Source organism: Salvia hispanica, chromosome 3 (genome assembly GCF_023119035.1).
Source record: "Salvia hispanica cultivar TCC Black 2014 chromosome 3, UniMelb_Shisp_WGS_1.0, whole genome shotgun sequence".
In the NCBI taxonomy this organism is placed as follows: Eukaryota; Viridiplantae; Streptophyta; class Magnoliopsida; order Lamiales; family Lamiaceae; genus Salvia; species Salvia hispanica.
Genome location: NC_062967.1, coordinates 10,651,298 through 10,676,516, shown reverse-complemented (window position 1 = coordinate 10,676,516; position 25,219 = coordinate 10,651,298). Strand labels below are relative to the sequence as shown.

The window sequence follows — 25,219 nt, the reverse complement described above, 5'->3', positions numbered from 1 at the left end:
CCTAATCCAGAAACAACCTTTTTAATAAAAAAGGTAAAAAAAAATTAAGACAGTAATATCTCTTCTTCTATCTGACCGGTCAATTATTATTATGTCCCCAGAATGCTTTAAGTGTCTTTTTCCGAACGCAACCTTCTTTATTACGATCGAAGCAGCACCACCAACCCCAGTTCTATCACTTTTTATATGCATCCCTCCCTTGGTCAAATCCCAAACTTAATCTGCCTCCATATCCACAGCGTTCTCTCCCAACAAAGACTCAACAAATGCTCTCAGTCTCGAGCAGTTGTGGCCTTCCAATCTGTCTAAATGGGATTTCTCGTCCTCTTCCTTTCTCCCAAGAGTATGTCTCTCTGTCTCTCTCAAGAAAGCAAGGAGTGGTCTGTTTAATATTGTTGGCTGACATGTTTTAGGCTGGAGGGAGAGCATGAAAAGGAAGAATTTTCAAGAATTTTTGCAGTTAAATGAGATGATTACTAGAGAGGCTTCAGGCTGCAGCAGCCAGAACCATGAAGGCAACGGCAAGGGAACTGTAGCAAAATTGTTCCATGAATCATCAATGGTGCTACACCATACCGGCCATGAGTGAAAGAATAGTAGGATGAGTTAGAATGCTAGACACGGATTCAGTAGAAATAACTAAACTTCGGCCGGAACTTCTAATCCCCTTCCCCTCTACTGGAGTTTTGTCTGTAGTATTTCAAGGGCAGCCAGATTCATGATTTCATGTATTGTAAACACATGGAATAAATGAAAAATACTAAGAACATGTTGTAAATATTGTTGAATTGTCTGGGCTCAAGGTTGCCAAGTACAAGATTCACGTTAAGTTCAACCTTATTAGCATACACATTTCATAACAACTTCCAAGTATCAGTCTCAAAGATGACTTATTCCACATCTAAAACATTTTGACAACAACTAAATATATCCATTATTAAAGTCCATATCAAAGCAGGGCAGAATACACCTTACTCAGAAACAGTCGTTCGAAGAGGCAAAGAACTTTCAATTTCCTTGGCCTCAGAGTTCTTCTCTGCAACAGCTTTTGACATCCCGAACATCTAAAAGACCATGAAGTGTGCCAAATAGAGTATTACATAATGAGAAGAGAAAATCAAATTCCTGGAAATGTAAATGTTAAAACAGGACTTTAAGCAACCTTCTTGATAGTCTTTTGGAAGCAAGTTTTGTGTTCGTCCATAGAAGCATGGATGAATTCATCAATGTGATCTTTCACGTCTTCTAGGAAAGTTCCACTTTCGCTCTTCTTCTTCCGGCATGAAGCTGCAGCTGGGGTAGAAGCTATGGATGAGGGGTTCTCGGTTGGAGTCTGTTCAGTTGCCATTGCAGTTATAACCTACATAACATTCAGTACCACAATGAAAGCATCACTTATATTGTTTATACATCGAAGCAGAGCACATAAGAGATACGGCAGAAAAGCGAAATCAATGACATCACGAATGTAATCAAAGAATTGAAATAAAATCACATAAGAAAGAGAAATACTTGTAGACGATGAGAAATTCAGAAATAAATTTCAATTCCGATTTTTTACGAACCATACATTGTAGACTCATATTTACATGGGCTATGAGCCACATATGTATATACCAAAGCCCAAAGGCCCAGATGATAAATTTCACAAAGGAAGAGGCTTATTTTTTATAATAATGTTTTGTATTCTTATTATATTGTCAAAGTCGACGTGGGATATTTTAAGATACATAAGTGATTTTGTGAGTTTATGCAATTTTCTTAAATGCATGTTTTTAATGAAGGTGAACAGAGGTGAGGCATAATTTAAATTTAAATTTAAATAATACAAATAGATTAACATGATTGTTTTATAGTTTATAAATTGATTTTTATTTTATTTTATGAGATGTTGGCAAATAGTTTCAGCCTTGCTTGTTAATTTCTTTTCCATTTTTGAATTTCCTTTTCTATTTTCTTAGAATAATATTTCCACAAAATCCTTAATCCTAGATTCTATAAATATTAGCTGAGATTAATAGATTACAATTATTAAATATTTTTAGAAGTTTCTATATGGAGTAGGTATTAAATAACTAGTATATATAAAAAATAATTTAGCCAACATATTTACAACTATGAGTAAAGTTTCGTGGACTACATTGTACATGATAAATAATTAGATTATATGCAATAAATTTGTAAATAAGTATAGAGAATGATAAGGATAAAGATAAAAAAATTATGTTGAAAACATTGTCCCACATCGTTGATATCAACAGAGAAAGGAGAGAATAGACTATTATAAAAAGAAGAAAATAGAACAAGGATTTATCAATAATCCGTCAATGCATTAATTGGCTGTATCCTACTTCAAAACTCATGGAACAGCATAATTAAGTAAAAATTTTCAGTAATTTTCGGTTCCATCGGTTAATGGTTAACCGTTCGGTTCTAACCGAACTAACCGACTACTTCTCGGTGCCGGTTTCGGTTTTTGGTTGGGAACCGAAATATTGTCGGTTAACCGACTTGTCGGTTCGGTTACTAACTGAACCGACCGAATCCCAGCGCTATACCCTAAACAGTAGTAAAACCCAATCTTGCAGTGAAAATACCTCCAACCATACAATGCACCAAAAACCCATCCCAAATCGTCCATTTTTTTTTTGCGTTTTTGAATAGTGCTACCCAAAAATGGGGTAGAACTGTAGCAATCGCAAATTCCCTTTTCCAATTTCTGAAATTGCAATTTAAATCCTTTCTTGTCCATCTATTTCGAACAGAGCAATGAAACTTACCTGATTTATGGAGAATTCGACGGAGAAAGAGAAAATGGAAGAAAGAAACTTGGCCTATCTAATTAATGAAAATCTCATTTTGTAATATATTTTATAGTATAAATTATTAGTATTGATTTTTTTTTTCATAATTTGTGAATGTAATTCATATCTAGAAAAAACTTCTTCTTTAGTTCACGAACTCTATATATCATTTTAAGTTCGTAAGCTTTGAAAATATCATTTGAGGTCCGTCAACTATGAGTTAATATCTATCGAAATATTTTTTTACTATTTTTAAGTTTTTTTAGATGAAAATACCCTCAATACCTTGAAGCGTACAAATTTTTAATAAACTTATCATTTACTCATATTTTTAAAAATATTATATATTTTTGATGAATTTTTTAAATATAATTTGACCTTCAATATGGAGTATCACTTAATTTTGTGACATGAAAAAAAGTTTCTTCTTCAATGTCGACTCTTATTCTACTACATAGAGGTCACCACGGTTCAAGAACTGCCGGTTCCCGGTTCGGAACCGGCCCGCCATACCTTCCGGCGGTTCCGCTTGGACCGCCGGTTCAATTTTCGTTTTTTTTTAATTTATTCATTTATAGTACTAATTACAAATTACACCTTGTAGTCTTGTACTATTGAATAAAATAGAACGAGAATGACAATTGACAAATGGAGTAGAAGTGGTCAAGTGGATGACATTGGACAATTGGAATTTTATTGATACAAATTTGAACGATATGTCGATATTACAAATACAAATGTTGAAAATTGAAATTACAAAAGAGTCAAAAGACTTAAACAATAATAATTAATAAATGAATGATGAATGTAAATATACATAATGCGTGCTTGTTAGCTTGTATAACAATTTAAATAAAAAAACTTGAAGTAAAGAACAATAAATGTAAATAGATAGTAGGGGAGTGTTATATTGCTAACTCATAACTTAATTGCTAACTACAATTAAATAATAGTCATTAGATATTCAAATTATGGGCTTAGATCATTATTCCCTAAATGTCAATACGATCAACGAAAAACGTCAATAAGGTCATAGGATTAATTCCAAAAAATATCAATAGGGGTATTAATGTCAATTAACTACATGTTTAGTTATAACTAACTTTAAAAGAAATCCCAAAACTTTAAATTCATATAGCATATATCAAATTAAAGATAATTGCATAAGGATTCCAACGATATCCTACATGCATATGTTCCGACGTCAAAATTGGAAAAAAAATTCGAAATTTTTAAATTTTTTCGTACAAGCAGAAATGTCAACATACTATATAAAATATGTAATATAATACATGTAGAATGTCAATATAAGCAATGTGTTAACATTCTTAAAGCATTGTGTTGACATTCTCAAAGCATTGTGCTGATATTTTCGAAACACTACATTGACATTTTCATCCAAAACCCTAATTTGGAGTTTTTTTTAATCTTTTTTTATTTTATAAATAAAAACGAAATTACACGTGGCAAATTGTAGACCACACGTTTTCTAAAATCCTATGGTCTTAAATTAGTTGTAGTTAGCAATTAAATGATGGGTTAGCAATTGATCACTCCCCATAGATAGTATATATATAAATTGAGGATAGCTTTATCAATTCAACCTTAATTGTTGAGTTTAATTTAACCATCAACAATCATGGTAGAATTGTCAAAAGTCTCCCGGATTTTGTCTTATAGAGAAGTCTTCTTCACCGATTAGAGTATATACAAATACAATTATATAATTGTATTTGTATATTTTAAAGTTGAAACAATTGAAAAAAAAAGAAATAAAGGAAAAGGACTTGAGCCCAACTTAAATTTAATCCTTAATGCTCAATTACATTATGGAATCAAAGTCCACGTAGTTCTCTTACCTTACTTACCTATTCGGCAATCGGCGGTAGACCTCCCACTCCACCTCATTCTTGTTGTTGTTGTACTTGAGTGTTCCAATCTAGCTCTTGGTCTCTAATGTCAGCCGAACACCAATCGTCAAGTAACATGGCGGCTTCCATCAATTCCTTAAAAACTCGTGCCATAATTAAATGTGACTATAAATCTGGGACGGAGGGACTAATTAAATTGGTCTCAAAGTATAGATAATTGAAAACATACAGATAAATGATCAAAAAAGTTGGAAAAAGAACCGACTTTGATAACTTCACTATATATTTATGTAATCAGACGAAAGGAAGGGGAGAAGAGATAGAAAAGCCAGTGAATTAAGGAAAGAAAATTTGCGAATATAGACGCAGTTGTAATATACGCATGAGGGTGGTGGATATATAGAAGTAGAGTTTCATTTAAATTATATCGTAGTATCACTCTTTAATTTAATATAGATGTCTCATGTGCTTATTTGTTATGTGTTCAAATAAAGCGAATAATTGAATTATATGAAATGAAAAATATGATAGGTATATTTGATTGATGCAATTGATATATTTTATATGTAATTTTGAATTATATGAATCATATGATCAAAGAAAAGATTTGTGACGGTCTTGCCCTGGATCTGAAATACAAAGGAACCTTCGGGTTAAATCACAGAGGGACCTATGAGTCCAATCACAGAGGGACCTTCGGGTCAAATATAGAGGGACCTATGAGTCCAATTACAGAGGGACCTTCGGGTCAAATATAGAGGGACCTATGAGTCCAATTACAGAGGGACCTTCGGGTCATAAAGGAATCCCGGGCAGATACCAGACTTGATTTGTCACAGAATAATAAATGGAATAGAGAGGCATATGCATATGAATGGAAAGAGTGTATCAGATTATATGATGTATAGGTGATATGATTATATGTTGTCTGATATTAATGGTGGAATATGATATGGGTATGTGATTGGTGTAACAAATATGTTTTATATATATAATATTGGAATTATATGAGTCATATGATTAAAGAGGATCTGTGATTGTCTTGTCCTGGATCTGAAAATACAGAGGGACCTACGGGTCAAAAATAGAGGGACCTTCGGGTCAAATATAGAGGGACCTATGAGTCCAATTACAGAGGGACCTTCGGGTCATAGAGGAATCTCGGGCAGATACCGGGCTTGATCTGTCACAGAATAATAAAAAGGAACATGGAGCATATGCATATGAATATGAAATTGATTATTTATATGTTGTGTATTGATTTTGATGATATTTGCTGATAAAAAAAATGTGCTTGATGTTTGTGTAATGTGATATTAAAGGCAGAAATTTATATACGCTGAATGGTGGTTCATATACACCACTAATATTTTTACGGATAAAATATCAGGATGTTTTGTTTGACGTGATTTATACAAATTCCACACATTATCAGGTTGGCGGCTAACACAGTTTGGCAATATTTTCCTTGCATATAGATAAATGTGTAATATATAGAGTGATGAGAGTATAACTACAATTAAGAATGTTTTGAAATATGTACCAATAATGTTGGGTGAGTTTTGAACTCATCTGATATGTGCATTTTACGTGTTTTGACACGTGGATTTAGATTTTGCTTATCAGAAGAATATACGCCTGAGGGTTGTGGTGTGACAGTCGCATTTTTGAAACCTTTGAACAATTTAAACAAACTCATGCTTTGCAACATGCATGCGATAGATATAAATCAGCAACATGATAAGTTCTAAAAAAATCAATCAAATAATCTATATGCTCCAAAGTAGAGTTCAAACAATCATATGTGGAGTTCCATCTAGTAGACACATCAATTGAAAAATTTGTGTACCTTATTTTCTTTTGATGACAATATTTCTTCCAAGCCTTACCAATCTGAGGCTTCAAATGGATCAAATTTACGGCAATTCTAATAGGATCAACATGCTTTTGCCACAAAGAAAGAGCATCTTGTACACATAAATTTAAAATATGATAAATGCATCTTTGATGAAAATACTTACCATTTATAACCGGGGCACAAGCCGCAATTAAGTCGGCAATACTTGCAGTGTTAGCGGTTGCATTATCAAAACCAACAGAAAAGACTTTATTGCACAATCTATATTCATTCAAAACTTGAATAATTAAAGCAGCAAATGCGGGTGTGGTGTGTGGTGTAGGAAATTGTCTAAAATCAATCAAACGTTTGTGCAACGTCCAACTATTGTCCAAAAAATGACATGTAATGCCCATATAAGAATTTCTTTGAAAAGCATCAGTTCACACATCAAAGCAAATGTTTACTTTGTGACCCAAGGTGGACAAAAAACGTGTTACTTATCTTTGTTTATAAAAAATTTGTTTGTTGTTAGATCTTTAATGTGAAGTTGAGGGTATTCTTTTAGCAGCGACATTAAAAGCGGTTTGTATAGTGACTTCATATTTTTTGTCATCAAAAAAATTGAAAGGCAAATGCTTCATTGCAGCTCATCTAACCATAGCATCTTGAGTGACTTTATGATCATATTTAAAAAGAGGCGTACATGTTGTTTCAGACGCACCGGTCGGGAAGTTTAATTGGGTTTGGGATTTGGCAGTCCCATATTCGATCGGATGCTTTGCCTTCAAATGACGATGGAGAGTACCATAGCCCCCACCGGGACTAAAGGGGTAGAATTTATCGCAATAGTTACAATATGTGACAAATTCATTGGTCTCTTGTTGAGTGTTTGGATCTATTACTGGAACTTTTTTATAATGTTTAACAAAAATATCCGATTTCAACGCCTTCTTAGTGTAATATTCCTAACCCGAAATTTGCATCATTTTGCATATTGATATAGTTTTATTGATCATTTCATATTTATAATGTTAATGGCATATAATTATATTTATAGAAATGTGTGTAGGTGTATTTAAATACTAAATAATTAATTTAAGTATGTGTATGTTTATTTACGCATGTGTGTGCATGTGTACGATATAGTACTACCAATTATGTACGTACTTATATATATTAGTACATAGGAAATTATAGTAATCCTAAATCAATATAATATAAATAATAGTAGTAGCATTGCTTGAAATATAAATGTGTTAGTATGTACACGGTCCCTAGTTAATAGTGCCACTAATTTTATAGGACAAATGTCAAATAAATGGACTATATAGTATGCATATTGTTATTTATTTTAATATTTATAATTGATTCAGTACTTTATATAACCGCCTTTCCATGTTTATATATATACACCTAGAGTTAGTGAGTTGGAAAATAATAAAAAATAAAAAATTGGAAGAAAATTATAAAGGAAGGGAAATAAAACTAGAAGAGAGGGGCAGAGCTTTTAAATCAAGAGTCTGAATCACGACTTTGGTAAAATTGTCCGTCGAAATCAGGTATGTATAAATCACACTTTTAATTTTACATATTTTATGTGATTGATTGTTATGTGTTAAATTGAAGTGGATATTTGAATTATATGATGTGAGCCTAAAATGGTTATGTGTTATTTAATATTGATGGTGGAATATTGAATATGTGAGTGGTGCTATGGATATATTTTTATATAGCACTAGAATTATTTTCATCATTGAATTAAAGAGGATATGTGACAGTCTTGCCTTGGGTTCTACGGGTCATATTCAATGATAATGGACCTACGGATCAAAGAAAATGTGCAAAGAGGGGCCTTCGTGGAAAGGTCAAATCAAAGAGGGGCCTTCGTGGAAAGGTCAAATAATTAAAAGGGACCTTCGGGTCGTATACAATGGAAACCCCGGGGAGATACTAGGCTTGATCTAGCACATAATAATAAATAAGAACAGAGTGGCATATGCATATGTGTATGGAATTATTTTTAATATTTGTTGATTATTGTTATATATATTGGTTAAAGAATATGTTTGATTTTGGGATGTGGAATTAAAGGTAAGATTTATATGCACTGAGTTGTGGCTCATATAAACCACTAATATTTTTTAAGAATAAGATATCAATGATTCGTGGGTTGATGTGAGTTACAGTTATTATAAGGGTCGGCGGCTGACGCATTTTGGCAACCTTCTCCTCCTCATCATTTTTGCATGTAGATAAATGTGTAGTCTATAGAGTGGTGGGAGGGTCCCACTGCAGTTTAGAATGGTTTGAAATATTCAATTGATAAGTGTTGGGTTTTGAAATTATATAATATGTGCATTATATGTACTTGGCGCGTGGATTATTTATTTAAAATTTCTGAATTTATTTATAGTTAGTGCATACGTCATAAGGGTTAAGGTGTGACACTTAGTCTTACCCCGTCCGGTTTGAGTTTGAGGAGGAGTAACCGCTTCATCATTTTCACCAACTAGTCCGGCGCTCGTCGGAGGATATTGTTCAGATCCTCCACCTCCAGTTCTACCATTACCATCGTTGTCGTCGGATGATAAATTCACGTCATCATAAGAGTGATAAGACCCGTAACCTTCGCCAACGGAATGGCTAAGTAGCATGGCAGTCCTATGATCTTCTTCGGCCTACAAATATTATATAAAAACGGTATAAATAATGTATAGTACCAAAAACAAGAATATATTTATATATTATATATAGTTGTGAATTTAAAAAGAATTTGTAAAATTAATATTCGAACGACTTACTTGCAAACGCAAAATGGTTTGTCGGGAAACCTCATCCATAACCTCATGATGAGTAGGGCGCCTTGATTTCCGACGACCACTTTGATCTTGGTCTTGGGCAATTCCCTTGCCCCGATCACCACCACGACGAGATGAAGACATTTTGCAAATTGAAAAGTAGAGAGAGAGTATAACTAGAGTAGTGAGGGACGTATATGATATTATGATACATAATTGAACTAAATTATAAGAACAATTTGCACAATTATTATAGTAAACAACTTGAGCAATTAGAGAGAATGGAGATAGAGATGAGAGAAATTATGAGATTGAGAAGAGATTTCCTTGTTAACACAAGAATGGGGTGAGTAGAAGTGAAGGGGAGAGGGGGTATTTATAGGAGAAAAAAATCAGATTTAATAAATAAAAAAATTTTTGAATTTTGAAATCGGCCGGTTTACCGCCGGAACCGCCGGTTTTCTGCCGAAAACCGACGGTTCCGGCGGTAAACCGCCAATTTTCTGCCCGTTATGCACCGGTAGGCCTGCACCCCTACGCCTGAAAAAGCTGCCGGAACCGGCGGTTTCTGACCGGTTTCCGACCAAACTGCCGGTTTGGTCGCCGGTTTCTGGACCGTTCTGCACCCCTACGCCTGCCACCGCCTGTCGCCTGAAAAAGCTGCCAGAACCGCCGAACCTTGTCCCAGTTCCGAAATGTCGCCGCGGTTCTGGTTCACGGTTCCGAACCGCCGGTGACGGTTCCGGGCCGGTACAGCCGGGCCGATTCGGTTTGGTGACCTCTACTACTACACTTCCATTCAATTCAAAGTAAAACAATTTCTTAAAACCCACATCTGATCAAATTGAGACAAATTTTATTGGACATAGGGGTACTAAAATGATACTTTATTCTTAATTTAACGAAAATCTACGTCAAATAATATGGCCATAATTTAAATTTTGTTACCATATTAATTAATTTAAAGTTTTAATATTTTTGATTGCATAAAAAATCAAAGAATAATTCAAAAAACTAAAAAATAAAGTATATAAAAAATAAAAAATGAAAGAAAACTTTAATATTATATATAGTACTACACTACTACTAGTACATAAAAATTTCAATAAAAGTAATAAATGGAAAAAAAAAAGAGCAAATATATGCTCCTCAAAATCCGACGGTCAGCAAAAACCCTAACCCCCAACTCATTTGCTAGAGCTCTTTCACTGACTACTCTCATCGCAAAACTCTCTCACTGCAATCCGCGGCGAGAGAGCTACCGCATCAGCTACTAGCATCCTTAGGTATATCTATCGCTTTGTCTAACTGCTATTTCCTTGATTATCTTTCTCTTCCCCTCTCTCTCTGTTTTTAGCAGATATACTCGTATGCTTTCTAGATTATGCTTGATCAATTTATTGATTATTTACTCAAGCTATCGCCTGTCTGTATTTTTTTCTCATTTTTATGGATTTTTCAGATGTAGGTGGATCTGCTTCTTCTCTGTAAAATATTTAAGCTCAATTTCGACCTCATGTCAAATTAGAAGTAATATTCAATTAGTTTGCATTTGTAGGATATCTTGTGCCCGAATACTAGTACTTTATATCCTGGATCCGACATCTATGTGCTTTGAATTGTTTAGAGATTAATGCATAATTCATGATCAAACTTTATGTGTATGAGTCATATAAATAATTTGCCGATCATCTAATGTTTGTAAAGTTAGCACTAGTTGAAGATTTTGGTAAATTTCAGAGGAAAATTTCAATCTTCTTAGTAATCTGTTTACAATAACTCTACACGGAGAACATTCCTTTCTTACTGCTTTTTCTTTTGCTGCGGCAGTGTATTGTTGAGAATTTGTGATGGGTAAAGAGAAGGTTCACATTAACATTGTGGTTATCGGCCATGTCGACTCTGGAAAGTCGACCACCACCGGCCACTTGATCTACAAGCTTGGTGGCATTGACAAGCGTGTGATTGAGAGGTTTGAGAAGGAGGCTGCTGAGATGAACAAGAGGTCGTTCAAGTATGCCTGGGTGCTTGACAAACTCAAGGCTGAGCGGGAGCGTGGTATCACAATTGATATCGCCTTGTGGAAGTTTGAGACCACCAAGTACTACTGCACGGTCATCGACGCACCCGGTCATCGTGACTTCATCAAGAACATGATCACCGGTACCTCACAGGCCGATTGTGCTGTCCTGATCATTGACTCCACCACTGGTGGTTTTGAAGCTGGTATCTCCAAGGATGGTCAGACTCGTGAGCATGCTTTGCTGGCTTTCACTCTTGGTGTCAAGCAAATGATCTGTTGCTGCAACAAGGTTTGCTAACTAGTGATATTAACATCTCATTTGGTATTGCAATATGTAAGATACTCATATCTTCTTCTTGTGTGCAGATGGATGCCACCACACCGAAATACTCCAAGGCCAGATTTGATGAAATTGTTAAGGAAGTCTCGTCCTACCTCAAGAAGGTTGGTTACAACCCTGACAAAATCCCATTTGTCCCCATCTCTGGTTTTGAGGGAGACAACATGATTGAGAGATCCACCAACCTTGATTGGTACAAGGGCCCGACCCTTCTTGAGGCCCTTGACCAGATCAACGAACCCAAGAGACCCACAGACAAGCCCCTTCGTCTCCCACTTCAGGATGTGTACAAGATTGGTGGTATTGGTACTGTGCCCGTGGGTCGTGTGGAGACCGGTGTTCTCAAGCCCGGTATGGTCGTCACCTTCGGCCCCTCTGGTCTAACCACTGAAGTCAAGTCTGTCGAGATGCATCATGAGTCCATGCCAGAAGCTGTCCCCGGGGACAATGTCGGGTTCAACGTAAAGAACGTCGCTGTGAAGGATCTGAAGCGTGGTTTTGTGGCATCCAACTCAAAGGACGACCCTGCTAAGGAAGCTGCGAACTTCACGTCTCAAGTTATCATCATGAACCACCCCGGCCAGATTGGTAACGGCTATGCTCCGGTGCTGGACTGCCACACCTCCCACATTGCTGTGAAGTTTGCTGAGCTTGTCACCAAGATTGACAGACGGTCGGGCAAGGAGATTGAGAAGGAGCCCAAATTCTTGAAGAACGGTGACGCCGGATTTGTGAAGATGCTTCCGACCAAGCCCATGGTGGTGGAGACTTTCTCCGAGTACCCGCCTCTCGGCCGTTTTGCAGTTCGTGATATGCGGCAGACTGTTGCTGTAGGCGTTATCAAGAGTGTGGAGAAGAAAGACCCGTCCGGTGCTAAGGTGACCAAGGCTGCTGCCAAGAAGGGCGCCAAATGATGATCAAATACAGCTAGGTTCACAGTTTTGTTTTTGTGAATCGGTTTTGTGGATATAATTTGCTTTGGCGAAAGCATTTTGGATTCTGGCTGGACTAGTTTTGCATTTCATGCATTACGATTGATACCAGCATTTCTCGAGAGAAATATGAATAATTTTTGCCGCTTGTATAGCTGGTTCCAATGTGCCTCATCTGAGCTGTCTTCTGATGGTGATTCATTTCTATTTTCACCTTCTAAAATGGGTTTTAGTTTTGATTCAATGACATTTTTTGGACTATAATTACCTGATTGCCTCAATCATACAACGTAGCCGAGGCCTCGTATAAATGCCTCTTATGTTTTAAATTTAATACCATAATAATGAGTTCACAAATAAAATAATTTTTCTATATTTATAAATCTTTATCATTATAATTATCATGGTTACACCATTATATGTTAATTTAAATAAATTTTATAATCAAGATATCGTATTTTATTTCTTTTTATACTTAAATAACAAGAGTAATCCAACACCCCCCATCTTCTCTTCCGACATTATCATTATACATAATCAATTTCAACTGGAAACAATAAAAGAATAGTCTATAACCAACTACCCTACAACCTTCCACATCATACATCATAACTTTATTAAAATCAACGGCATTCAATCACCTATAGATCTTTGAATCTATGTATTTGCAAAATTTACTCATGGCATTTTTATGATACAATAGAAGAATGAATGAAAAAGTCACACATTCAACAATGAAAAAAAAATTGTTTTGAAATATACCATGTATATTTAACCTTATATAACCTTCATCTACAACGATGAATATTCAATTTATTTTCCAATACGTCTCCTAATTCTAGTTAGTTGTTAATAAGAACTTAATTCCACTTGAGTTGAAATTCTAATATAGCCTATTAGACTTGAATCGAATTTGTACGGCTATATTTATATACAAACTTCATACTTAGTAGTAGTAATTTTTACGACAGTAGATTTAATACGAATTTAATTGCTCATGTACCAAAAATCAGATTGGAAGATGTTACTTGCCCTAAAAATAAAATACTTACTTTTTGGTAAAATTTTTTACTAATACTCCCTTATAGAAGTAAATTAATAGGCTTAAAATTCAAGAATAGAACAAAGAAAAGCCTTAAATATGTAGACTAATTACATTGTGAAAAAACATCCGTCGTATATAAGAACTTTTTAATGTAACACTATCCAAAATTATGTCATTTCAATTAATTAATCTGCTTTTCAATATATACTCTATCCTGCAAAAAAAAGCTTTCTTTTTCTCTATTAAGAATCATAATCTTAGTTTTACCTGAGTTTATTTATCATCTTCTTCTGCAAATGCAGGCAGATTCTCTTCGTTTGCTGCTGCTCTTGTGCAGATCGCTTCGCCATTTTCTTTCACTTCTTCAACCGGACCTCGACTCTCGTTCATGATCAGAGGGCCTTGAGCATGTCCAAAAACCGTAGTGAAGATCTGCCGATGACACTCATCACACATGTAGAAGTAGCTGAAATGGCCCTCGTAGGGGAGCTTGTGCAGGATGGCATCAGGCAGATCCCGTTGCACAAAGTCGCTCATTGATGGAGGCACGATTGTATCTTCGTCTCCCTGTTCCACATGAAGGGCATTACTTTGGTTGCTTGATAAGAAGAAGATAGACTAATCCGATACAAAGAAAAAAAAAACGGGATGCATGTAAACGGGAGTGATTGCGTTTTAAGATAAAAGGCCAATGAGTTTTGCACACCAAGATTACATCAAGAACAAGAAACGTGACTTACGTGCCATATGTGTATCGGGCCAAAAAAGCCGCTCAATCTCTTCTCTGCAGGATTGAAGAGTGACTTGATCCAAGCAAGAACGCCTCCACCCTTATATTTGTTGCGCCCATTGAGGTCACCTATGCTGAAACCCCAATTTGAAACCTGCAAGACAGCTTCCTCAATGAACGGCCTTACATTTCCTTGCCTAACGGACTCCTCAATGTTTCTGTGCCAGACGTCTTGGAAGGTTCTGTCTTCAACCACAGCTCTATCCTAGACAATTGTAGCTTATGATGAGAAACAAGTTCTTCATAGTTTTGGAATAAACTACTAAAAGATTGAATACAAATGGATAGTTTTGAGTTAAAAGGCCACACCCTTTTCCCTAATGAGACTGATAGCAGTGTATCCAATTCACCGTGGTTTCCAGAAAGGAAACTTCTTCGATAGAAATATGGAAGAAATCTAGGGAATTTTCGGGCTAAAGTGTACATCAGCCTTCTCTTTAATGTCCATTTTCCCCAGATTCTCCGACTCTCTGCTTTGCTCAGTCTTGGATCGTATGGGTTAACCATTGGAGCAAGCATTATAGCACCTGGGAGTTTGTAAAAGAAGAATTACGATACAAATACAGAAACCTCCATGACTTAACACTAAAGTTATGCGAGAAGTAATGTGCTGTTTTGTTAAATTTAAGTTGAAACAATCCCATAACCTGACCTTAGATGCACGTTGCCATTTCATCTTCCTCACCAAGCAAAGAGTTCTAATATTATTTTACGAATATGAGTTTCAGCGCTTACCTGAAATGCGATCAGGAATGTAATTAAGAGCAGCCCAAGCATGCTTGCTTCCATCAGAATATCCCAAAACCCACAGCTTCTCGGTAACATTGACAGCATACGCTAAGTGTAGTATATCCATAGCCGATGACTCAAGGTTCCTCTTCGGATCAGGATCACTTTCTCCAAATCCCGGTAGATCATAAGTCACGAGGCGAATGCCAAACTCTTCAAGTAAGGCATTCTTGACCCTAGTAACTCCTACTTGCCAACAAACATCACAACTTTGAGCAACCACACAGTTTCATCACTCCATAATTCAAGAATATCAAATGAAGAATGTGCAAAACCTGCTAGTCGGGACGAAAGAAAAGAATGGGGTGCGATCATTGAATGTCGAGCTCTATCAGCCGGGACTCCCTGTTCTTGATAGGCCAAGCGCCTCCCGTCCGGAAGCACTATGATGGAAGCACTAGAAGGGTGCACCTTCATCTTGTTAACCAATGGAATTTTACTAGTTCCACACATGTTCACAGTTAAAACTGTACCAATTCCTTCACTCTGTCAGTAAAGATCCTCCAACAAACACATACACAGAGAGATAAAGACTATTCTATTCCATCATCTGCTATATCTAATTATATCAATTGTATAATTACAACTTCCATCTAATCAAACAGTCAAGCATAGATTCAATTTTCTTGAAATTAAAATAAGAAACAATAATCATATAATCAGCAAACCTGCAAGAGCAAGAACAGAGACGAAGGCAATGACGGTCCAGGCGTGAAGGGGATCGCGATCCTCAGGCAAATACTCATTCAAAAACCTCAATCTCTGAAACAATTTCTGGCAAGGGCCCTTAAACTTCTTCACAATCAAAGAATCCTCTCTCAGCACCGTCTGCTTCACCACATCCCTCACCCCCTTCCCGAACTCCACGCTCATCTCCGCCGCCCCCTTGGCAAACTCCGCCGCCTGAAACCTCCAATCCCCAGCCACGGAGGAGGAGGACAACGTGGAGGCGCTGTACCTGATCCCGCTAGCTCCCTCATCGAGAAGATCTGAAAAGTCGTTGTTGACTTCTGACATCAGCAGAATTCTAAATTTCCCCCAAAAAAGATCCTTCAGCAATCCCGACCCATTTCCAGAGCTCGAAAACCCAGAAGGTTCAATCTTTTATGATCGCATCGAATCAATCGCAGTCGGAAAATGACAATCGAAGTAGACAAGGAGCTGCTGTCGCTGTAGTCGGCAAATGTGGGGTGTTTTGGCAGCTTACAGAGTGTTAATGAATCAATAATGATGAATTAAAAAAAATAATTAATTTGATGCTAATAAACCTGAGCTTGAGTTGTTGGAGTGTTGCTGGATGCTATTAATGGATTTAATGGACGGCGTGGGGCGGAGGGGGCCCGAATGCAATTTTCTCATAATGCAGGGGTCGCGCCGTTAGGTGAATTCCGCCATGTCACAAGGCGTGGAATTGAAGTGGGGCCCGCTGCGCCGCCGACGATGGTGGTGGTTGCGTAGTGGCGGGGCCCGCGGTGAGGTGGCACTGTAACGGCCGTTTAACCGCCCATTTCCGTTAATTTTGTTTTATTAATTATAAATCCGGAAAATATAGAACCAGACTAGTACTAATAGTTCTTCATTCTCATATTGTTTTATTTTTTATATTATTCTAATTAAGTAATGCGTCGAAATTTGAATTTCTTGAATTATTGAAGAGGACATTATATTGGTACTCTGACTTTAAAACAGTTGGCATTTGAGGTCCCTTTCCAGCCTATTTCATTTCTTACTTACTCCTATAACCTTTTGATTATGCATAAATTTTAATACTATATAATTAATAAAAGTTAAAAAGAGGAAGATAAAATATAATAAAAATGGTGTTAGTAAAAAATAGGGTTTATATTATTAATATTGTAATTGAATTTTCAAAATAAAAAATTTATACTTTTCAAATTAAAAATGAAATAATTTATACTTTTTATGAACGAAAGAATTAATATATAATGTGATTTAAATACTTTTGCTTGAAGTAACTGGGGTCATTGTAGAATCACAATTGACAATTTTCAACATCGTTACATGCATTTAGGCCACATTTGTTTTAGTAAGATTCAAGTATATATAATACTGTACTTAATTTTAATCAATGAGTGTGTCAATAATTACGGCAGTAACAGATGCGCACATATTCTTAGTGATTCATGTAGAGTGAACACTAGTTACACTACCCTATTGATCTTGATTTTAAATGATTTTTAAATGATTTCACACAAATTCTTTTACTCGTATTATTACTTTACTTAATAGTAATGGGCGAAAATTTGTTAGTTGTCGATCTCAAAAAAAGGCTACAAATTTTCAAACACGCTAATCAAACACAACTTGGAAAGTGGGCATTGACTTATTCTGAGTAATAATCACGCAGTAGAAAATGTTCCAGAAAAGAACGATTTGATTAAAAGGTGGATGTATAAGATTTTGTATTTTATCATAATCTTGATGGTGCAGTTAGCTTCATGACGAAATCTTGACATGAGAAAATAGGATCATTAGGTACACCAAATATGCCTTTTTCTCCAACGTATCTAGAATTATTGATTTGAAGTGTCGCAAATAATTAACAATTGGATATTCATAGGAGCAGTTAGTTTATACCGGAGTACTATATAAAAGACTATTATGAGGTGTTTAAAATCGGGAATCATAAATGAAACTATCAAAATCTATGAAAATGTTTTTTATTAGTCACAAAAAATCACAATAAACACAAACTGGAGGTTCAGGCGTTTTTAGAGTATCTCCATTTATTTATACTAAATTTATATTCATTTTAATATAAATGTCACATCAAATATGATTTTACTTCAACTAACATGAAATAAATATTCTCTATATTATGCCTTTTTCACTCATAAAATTTGTAAAAGTTTTTAATTTTGGTTTAACATAAACCTAAAAATATGTACTCCCTCCGTCCCAAGATATTAGAGTCATTTCTATTGGACACATGAATTTATGGGATGTTGTTAAGTGGTGTAAATGAAGTTGGTAGTAAAGTAAATTTTTATTATAAATAGAAATGTCTCAAATATGTTGGGACATTCCAAAAAGGAATAAGGGTCTAATATCTTGGGACGGAGGGCGTATTTTTTACTAAAAAACTAAAATGAGATTGATTTTTGAATACTATTGAAGCTAATTACGTATCACATTTTAGATTTTAACGTGCCATTGAAGATGATTTTATATTGCATTTATAGAGTGAAGACCCGGTGGGCGTGTTGCACTTAAGGGGTCGTCTGGTAGGCTTGAATAGCCTTGAAAATGCACTGTTCACAGTTGGTAACCAGCGTTTGGTAGCTCCAAAATGAATCTGCCGACCCGGTACAATCTTTCGGGTTTCCAAACCACACATACTACTATCAGCACACTCCTGTCAACCGTTTCAGGGGCTTGAGCAGGTATTAGTTTCCTGATTGTGCTGAAACCACTATGAAAGCCCATTTTACCCTTTGGAATTTTCCAACTATCATAGACCAAGAATTAGGGGAATCGAACATGGCATGAATAAAAATCCCAACTTGCATTCGAAACCCAATCGCAATTAAAATTAGAGCCGAAATCACGCACCTCCAATCGAAGAGGGGAACCTGAAGACGAGGTAGAGTACTCCGGCAGATATGGCGACGGCGATTACGAGGAGCGCGAGTGTGGAGAGGGTGAAGCAACGGCGGCAGCAGCTCCTCTCGCTCTTTCCACGGCGTGTGAGGGCTTCGAACTTCCTGGCATTCTCTGGCGGCAGATAGTGGCGGCTCTTTCTTGAGTGAGAAGTGATTGGGAATGAAGAACAGTAAATTTGAAGTCATTAAAAAGAGGGGTAGTTTAGGCATGGGCTTTTTGGTTTCAGCTCTTCCCCATTTCAACCAAACGACGAAAATGGGCTAAACATTTTACTTGGGTTCAACCAAACAGCCTACAATTCAGTCCATAAACTCATGAAAACCCATTTACCATAAACTCATGTTAATTATTTTCTTCACTACCAGACGAGCCCTAAGAAAATACAAGCAAGAAAAACTAAAAGGGAGAATATAGACGTGCACGAAATTGAATTTTAAACCTTTTATTTTGACATAATATTTATGAGCACTTAATATATACTGTACTTTTTTAGCATGAGGTATTCCAATGAAATTATTTGGACATTCCTCTCAACTTAAAATTAACTTACCATATTTTGGAGTTGGGCCAATTTATGGGTCAGCCCATTTAACTAAGTTTTGGAGTTGGACCATATACTAGTAAATCAAACGGCAAACTCAAATAGAGTATTAATACAGTTACGAAATTATATGTAATTAGTAATGCTATTTTAAAATAAATAGATAATTTGGGGGCACAGCTGTAAGTAGATTTTGATTCTGCACATTATTTATAGGGGTGAGTCGATATGATATATCGTATCGAAAACGTTGTATCGTGTTTCGTATTGAAAATATCGATATGAAATTCTTTCATACCGTTATCGTATCGAAAGTATCGATATGAAAGAACTTTCGATATGGATAATATCAATATCGTTATCGTATCGATATTTCGATATATCGTAAGATCGATACGATGTATCGATATATCGTTATCGTATCGAATACTTATATATCGAAAAATATAATTTCAAAACTGAAAAATAACACAAAAATTAATAAAACTTCAACACAATAAAATAAATAGTGTTCTTATTAGGGTTTCATTTATATATTTTCTAAATATATGAATGAATTAAATGGATTTATATACATTTATAATTTTAAACTTCAGTATGTATTGAATTTCAATATGTTTCGATATATTCGATATAAAACGATATATTGCAGGAAATTCATATCGTTATCGTATCGGAAACATACGATACGATACCGTATCGTATCGAAAATTACAATATACCAAAAATTTGATAATATTTCGATATTTTTCAATACGATACGAGCGATATATCATTTTTTCGGTAATTTTTCCCAGCCCTAATTATTTAATTGTATTGTTTGAATTAACAAAACAACTTCCTTAATCGAAATTAGATAACAAACTTCATCAAAAGTATTTTGTACTCCATTAATGATTCTATTCTTTCACATCACTAGATTTAAAAAAGAAGAAGCTCCAACTTCAGCCCAAAAATGTTTGAAGAATGAATGGAGATAATGGGCTGAATGAATGTACTAATAATAGGATAAAAGCTAAGAGGTGTGTACTTATGAAAGACTATGAAATGTGTTTGATTATGCATTCTCACTGAGGAGGGTATTAATATAAATGTAGAAAATTAGCATATACTGTATTAAATTGCTTCAAAATCATAACATGTAATTAGCCCCGTATTTTAATCTATTCTTATAATAGTATATTAGTATAAAGATAGTTACATCTTGCATAAAATTGTAACATTACACATTCTTCTATTTCAAATAATTTATCCTTTAAGTGCATCTAAAAAAAAACAGCTTCACATTTAGGCTCTATGGTTTCAAATCGCATCAAATTCAATTATATTTGCAACTAAATTTTCATCGCAAACTTTATTTGATTTAATCTTCCCTAATATTTTGCATAATGATTTATTCAAGGGTATTCGCAACACATCCATGTGTTCGCAGATGCAATGGAGGCGTCGCGGCTGCAGATTATGGTCAAGGGCATGGTGCAGATCTGCATGAACGACACAGCCCATGGCTGCAGATTAGGCCGAGGGCGTGGTGCGGGTATTGTATTTGTAAGGGTATAGTTTGGAATTTGGATGACCAAAATGTTTACAGTCGAAATAGATTGGATTATAATTCTAGAATTTGAAAATTTTGGATTGTAATTTAATTCTGAATCTAAAATTCGATAAAAACGATGTATTAATTGATATGAAATTAAATTTGAAGAAATTATATAGTGTGCGTGCAAATGTGTGTTGTGTGTGTTGTATGTGTATGAAGGTGTCCAATTTTATAACTATTTGGAATTCCAATTATCTATTTTAGATATAAATTCAAATTGTGGAATCTAGAGGAATTGAAAATTTAGAATTGTAATTCTATTAGAGCATCTCCAATTAGAGATGTAAATGGAGAGGTAAGGCCCATGTTTGCATTCTTTTTCATGAAAAATTATTATGCAAGGAGAATATCAGAAGAATATCTTTACCTCTCCATCAATGGAGAAGTAAAACTTATATTAGTATAACTACAATATTTGTCTTTAAAAAAAAAAATCATTTTCGGAAGTATTTGAGAAGGTATTTTATCTTTATGTTTTGGAATGCATCTTGTATTATTTTTTATTTTAGGAAATAACTTACTTTTTTGTATGCTTTTTTCTTTCAAAATTTATTTTGAAAAGTTATATTTTTATCTTTAAATAGGTAAATAGATATATTCCTTTTGTCCTACAGAAATAGGCTATTTAGGGTTGACATGTGTTTTAACGCACAAATAGTAAAGTAATAGACTAAGAGAGTATGAGAAAAATAGTTGATTGTGCAGTGGATGGTGAAACCTATAAATGATAAATAAAGGAGAAAGGGGAAAAAGTTGTCATAAATGAATACTCCCGCTGTCCGCGAATAAGACACCTATTTTTCCATTTTAGTCCATCCGCAAATAGGAGTCCTGGTTCACTTTTACCATAAATCGTAATAGGATCCAACCTTCCACTAATTCATTCAACTCATATTTCATTTAAAACTAATATATAGAAGTAAGACCCCTATTCTACTAACTTTTTCCATCCATTTTTTTAACATTTCTTAAAACTTGTGTCGTCCATAAATGAGACTCTTAATAGTGGACGGAGAGAGTATAAACAATGTATGAGACAGATGAAAAAGAAAATATGATATATTTCGGAAGAAGTATTTTTTCTTCTATTTACCTCACCCTAGATGCTCTTACAAATCTAAATTTTGTGTGATACCAAAAATTAGATTGGAATACCCATAAACCCTGCGAAAAAGTCTGAGTAAAATAAGTAAAATATACACGACAAATCTAACAAATGTTCAAATATATGTGCAAGTGTTGAACAGAAAAGAGAAGGAAAAAGACGAAGCAGGGAAGAGCAGCGGAGAAGGAAAAAGACGAAGCAGAGAAGAGCAGCGGAGACTGTATAAGCTGGCAGGAAACAATTGACGAAAAGCAACGATGGCGGACGACTCAGAGATGGCCTACAACCTCCAACTCGAAGAAGCCATCGCCGCCTCCCTCCTCGACGCCGCCGCTCCGCCTCCAGACACTGCCGCCTACGACGCCCTCATTGCCTGGTATCAGGACGCCCTCGACGCCGAGCGTCTCCGCCTCGACCTCCTCCGCCAGGTCCACGACCGCGCCCTGGCCTGCGAGATCATGAGCGTGCCGGACGAGGAGTGGCTCCAAACCGGCAACAATTTGCACAGGCCGTTCGGAGAGGGCTCCTCATCCTCGTCGTCGTCGTCTTCGAATGGGCAAAACTTCCAATTCAAGGTTTATGTCAAGGGTTTGGGGGAGCGGGGGGCGGGCGGAATCGGCGTGGCTATTTGCGACGGGAATGATGGTTTGCTGTTCGAGTTGAGCAAGGGTTTGAGCGGCAAAGATCAGGATAAGGAATTGGTTGATTTCACAGCGCTGATTGAAGGTCTTGATGCTGCGGCGATGCTTGATTTGAAGAGGATTACTGTTGTTACCGATAATCCTCTGCTCTATCAACATGTCGGTATACAGTCTTCAATCTATGTTGATTAAGTAGCCTCATTAATTTTGAGGCTCCCTACAAACGCCTTGTTATGATAATTGAACCTTTTAGGCTATTATTTCTTCGTTTTTGTGCAAATTGATTGCTGTTTGTTTAATATGAGCTTTTTGTCTGTATTGTAACTTACCTAATCAACTGTTAGTCTTCAAACACACACTCAAAGATTGCCTTTTAAAGCTTTGTTTTATCATTATTTGATAGCAAGAATAGTAGCATGTGATATAGTAGTTGTTTCCATAAGTACTAGTTAGGCACCTTGTGTGAAAGTGAAAGTAAGCCTTGTTAGTTACACTGTCTGTCTTGGACTTGATTTTCTGCTGCTTAACATTCAAATTATTCTCTTGACACAGATTCTTGCTTTTGAGTTATAAGCCCTTATCTGTCACTTGTATGTAAACACAGGAATTGTCTATTTTTGTTATCCTTTTTAAGAAGCTGTCTTGTGTGTTTGTGCTGCTTAGAGGAGCCTAGAGTTTTCTGTTTGTCGATTTCTTTAATTGCCCCTTAGTTTTATTTTTCTTAATTTGTTAAGTAGGTGTAACGGTTTCTTCCATATTTTGTCTGAGGCCAGAGACTCAACCGTGAAAGTATTCATATGCAACATTTTGTTCATTAACAGCATTTAAAGAAACTTTGGTTTTTTATGTGATTGACGTAGTGTTTCTAAATGCAGATTACTGGAGAGAACACTCAAACGATAAAAACTGCTGTCACATTATCTAACCGGATACAACTCCTTCTAAGAAAATTTACCAAGTGTCATCCATCTCTTGTTGCCTCTAATGCCAATAAGGCTGTCAAACTTGCAAGGAATGCAATTGCATTTCAGGTTAATCGTTCAGCAGGTAGTAGCAATGGCAAGAATCTGACTGAGCAATGTACTATTTGTTTGGAGGATACTTATGTGGATCGGATGCTCTTAATTACAAGTTGTCGACATAGCTACTGCTTTTTGTGCATGTCGAAACATGTTCAGTTTAAGTTGCTTCAAGGGAGGCTGCCTAAATGCCCTCATGAGAACTGCACGACTGAGCTGAAACTTGAAAGCTGCAAAGAGTTTTTAACTCCGGAATTACTTGAAATAATGAGCCAACGAGTGAAGGAAGCATCCATTCCAGCTGATGATAAAATTTATTGCCCTTATCCGAGGTGTTCTAATTTGTTATCAAAAACAGAGCTTCGAGGATCCTCTTACCATGGATTAGTCAAATGCAGAAAGTGCCCCAAATGCAGTGGCATTTTTTGCATTGATTGCCAAGTTCCCTGGCATAAAGACATGCAATGCTCAGAATATAAAAGGCGAAACCCCAACCCATGTAATGAAGACAAGATACTAGAGTCTTTGGCTTCTCGGAATCTCTGGCGTCAGTGTCCAAAATGCAACCATATGGTTTCACTTGCTTCTGGATGCTACCACATTTATTGCAGGTATTGTGCTCTTTCAGGCCTTCAAAATTTGGTTTGTGTAACTTGTTATGGCCATATAGGTGATGTTAGAACTTACGATTACAGTTGCTTCTAGTCAAAACATACTAGGAGTAGTAATTACTTATTTGTGAATGTCTATTCTTCTACACATCTTAGCTGATGTTTGTTTAATATGTCATCAAATATTGTGCTTCTATGATGAAGATCTCTCCTAATGTTATATAGTGCCTCTATGTACTGAAAAATTTAAGGATGAAATGGTATTTACTGTTTTCGCGCCTTCAGTATTCGCTCTGTGATGTTCTCCGAGTGTGCCTCTTTATTAGCCTATTACCTTCACCTAGATATAGAAGCACGACTTGATATTCTCCCCGACTGAATAGTACTCATGCATTTCTTCAACAGTTCAGTTATTACAAGTTTACAATATACTGCTGGTTTCCATTTCCATACTGAGTTCAAATGAGAAGATTTTTTTGGAATTCCTTTCCATTTCGTCATTTCCCCAACCTAACTGATGATTTAACCGAAACCGCTGATAACTGTCGACAATGTTTCCCGCAGATGTGGACATGAGTTCTGCTATACTTGTGGAGCTGAATGGAGAAACAAGAAGGCAACCTGCAAGTGTCCGATCTGGGACGAGCGCAACCTCATATACGACCAAAATAGACAGCAACGTGTATGATTGCATTGTGGTTCAGAGCTTGTATGCTCACAGTTTTTAGATGTAGGGGAACTTAACATTTTCTGAAAGTCTGGGTTTTTAATTTTTAAGGAAGTTCAAGTATTTTATTTGTAATTATGTTGTTATTAAGGTTAATATTAATTAAATTATGTGATGAA

General features: G+C 35.8%; 4 protein-coding genes across 4 annotated transcripts; 2 read left to right on the top strand and 2 right to left on the bottom strand.

Moving 5' to 3' along the window:
• Positions 1 to 747: 747 nt before the first annotated feature.
• LOC125212575 lies at positions 748 to 1,381 on the bottom strand. The gene is made up of 2 exons (XM_048112780.1): positions 1,163 to 1,381; positions 748 to 1,064 (listed from the first exon to the last, which is right to left on the bottom strand). The coding sequence occupies exons 1-2, from the start codon at positions 1,346 to 1,348 to the stop codon at positions 972 to 974; spliced, it is 279 nt and encodes a 92-aa protein (XP_047968737.1). The 5' UTR covers positions 1,349 to 1,381; the 3' UTR covers positions 748 to 971.
• A 9,077-nt stretch (positions 1,382 to 10,458) lies between these two features.
• LOC125212119 (elongation factor 1-alpha) lies at positions 10,459 to 12,760 on the top strand. The gene is made up of 3 exons (XM_048112184.1): positions 10,459 to 10,599; positions 11,144 to 11,625; positions 11,703 to 12,760. The coding sequence occupies exons 2-3, from the start codon at positions 11,164 to 11,166 to the stop codon at positions 12,588 to 12,590; spliced, it is 1,350 nt and encodes a 449-aa protein (XP_047968141.1). The 5' UTR covers positions 10,459 to 10,599; positions 11,144 to 11,163; the 3' UTR covers positions 12,591 to 12,760.
• Positions 12,761 to 13,765: 1,005 nt separating this feature from the next.
• Positions 13,766 to 16,502, bottom strand: LOC125212118. The gene is made up of 6 exons (XM_048112183.1): positions 15,901 to 16,502; positions 15,508 to 15,699; positions 15,179 to 15,418; positions 14,753 to 14,970; positions 14,394 to 14,648; positions 13,766 to 14,220 (listed from the first exon to the last, which is right to left on the bottom strand). Exons 1-6 carry the CDS (start codon positions 16,247 to 16,249, stop codon positions 13,927 to 13,929), a joined length of 1,548 nt encoding a protein of 515 aa, XP_047968140.1. The 5' UTR covers positions 16,250 to 16,502; the 3' UTR covers positions 13,766 to 13,926.
• A 5,704-nt stretch (positions 16,503 to 22,206) lies between these two features.
• On the top strand, positions 22,207 to 25,219 carry LOC125212155 (E3 ubiquitin-protein ligase RSL1-like). The gene is made up of 3 exons (XM_048112237.1): positions 22,207 to 22,902; positions 23,619 to 24,373; positions 24,938 to 25,219. Exons 1-3 carry the CDS (start codon positions 22,360 to 22,362, stop codon positions 25,059 to 25,061), a joined length of 1,422 nt encoding a protein of 473 aa, XP_047968194.1. The 5' UTR covers positions 22,207 to 22,359; the 3' UTR covers positions 25,062 to 25,219.

Excerpts from the sequence above, each read along its gene's own strand:
- LOC125212575 (XM_048112780.1), bottom strand. The coding sequence starts at position 1,348 with ATGGCAACTGAACAGACTCCAACCGAGAACCCCTCATCCATAGCTTCT. Across the intron at positions 1,065-1,162 it reads TCCAAAAGACTATCAAGAAG|ATGTTCGGGATGTCAAAAGC; the intron begins GTTGCTTAAAGT and ends ATGGTCTTTTAG.
- LOC125212119 (XM_048112184.1), top strand. The coding sequence starts at position 11,164 with ATGGGTAAAGAGAAGGTTCACATTAACATTGTGGTTATCGGCCATGTC. Across the intron at positions 11,626-11,702 it reads TGATCTGTTGCTGCAACAAG|ATGGATGCCACCACACCGAA; the intron begins GTTTGCTAACTA and ends TCTTGTGTGCAG.
- LOC125212155 (XM_048112237.1), top strand. The coding sequence starts at position 22,360 with ATGGCGGACGACTCAGAGATGGCCTACAACCTCCAACTCGAAGAAGCC. Across the intron at positions 22,903-23,618 it reads ATCCTCTGCTCTATCAACAT|ATTACTGGAGAGAACACTCA; the intron begins GTCGGTATACAG and ends TTCTAAATGCAG. Across the intron at positions 24,374-24,937 it reads TGCTACCACATTTATTGCAG|ATGTGGACATGAGTTCTGCT; the intron begins GTATTGTGCTCT and ends TGTTTCCCGCAG.
- LOC125212118 (XM_048112183.1), bottom strand. The coding sequence starts at position 16,249 with ATGTCAGAAGTCAACAACGACTTTTCAGATCTTCTCGATGAGGGAGCT. Across the intron at positions 14,971-15,178 it reads CATTCCTGATCGCATTTCAG|GTGCTATAATGCTTGCTCCA; the intron begins GTAAGCGCTGAA and ends ACAAACTCCCAG. Across the intron at positions 14,221-14,393 it reads GCCCGATACACATATGGCAC|GGAGACGAAGATACAATCGT; the intron begins GTAAGTCACGTT and ends CATGTGGAACAG.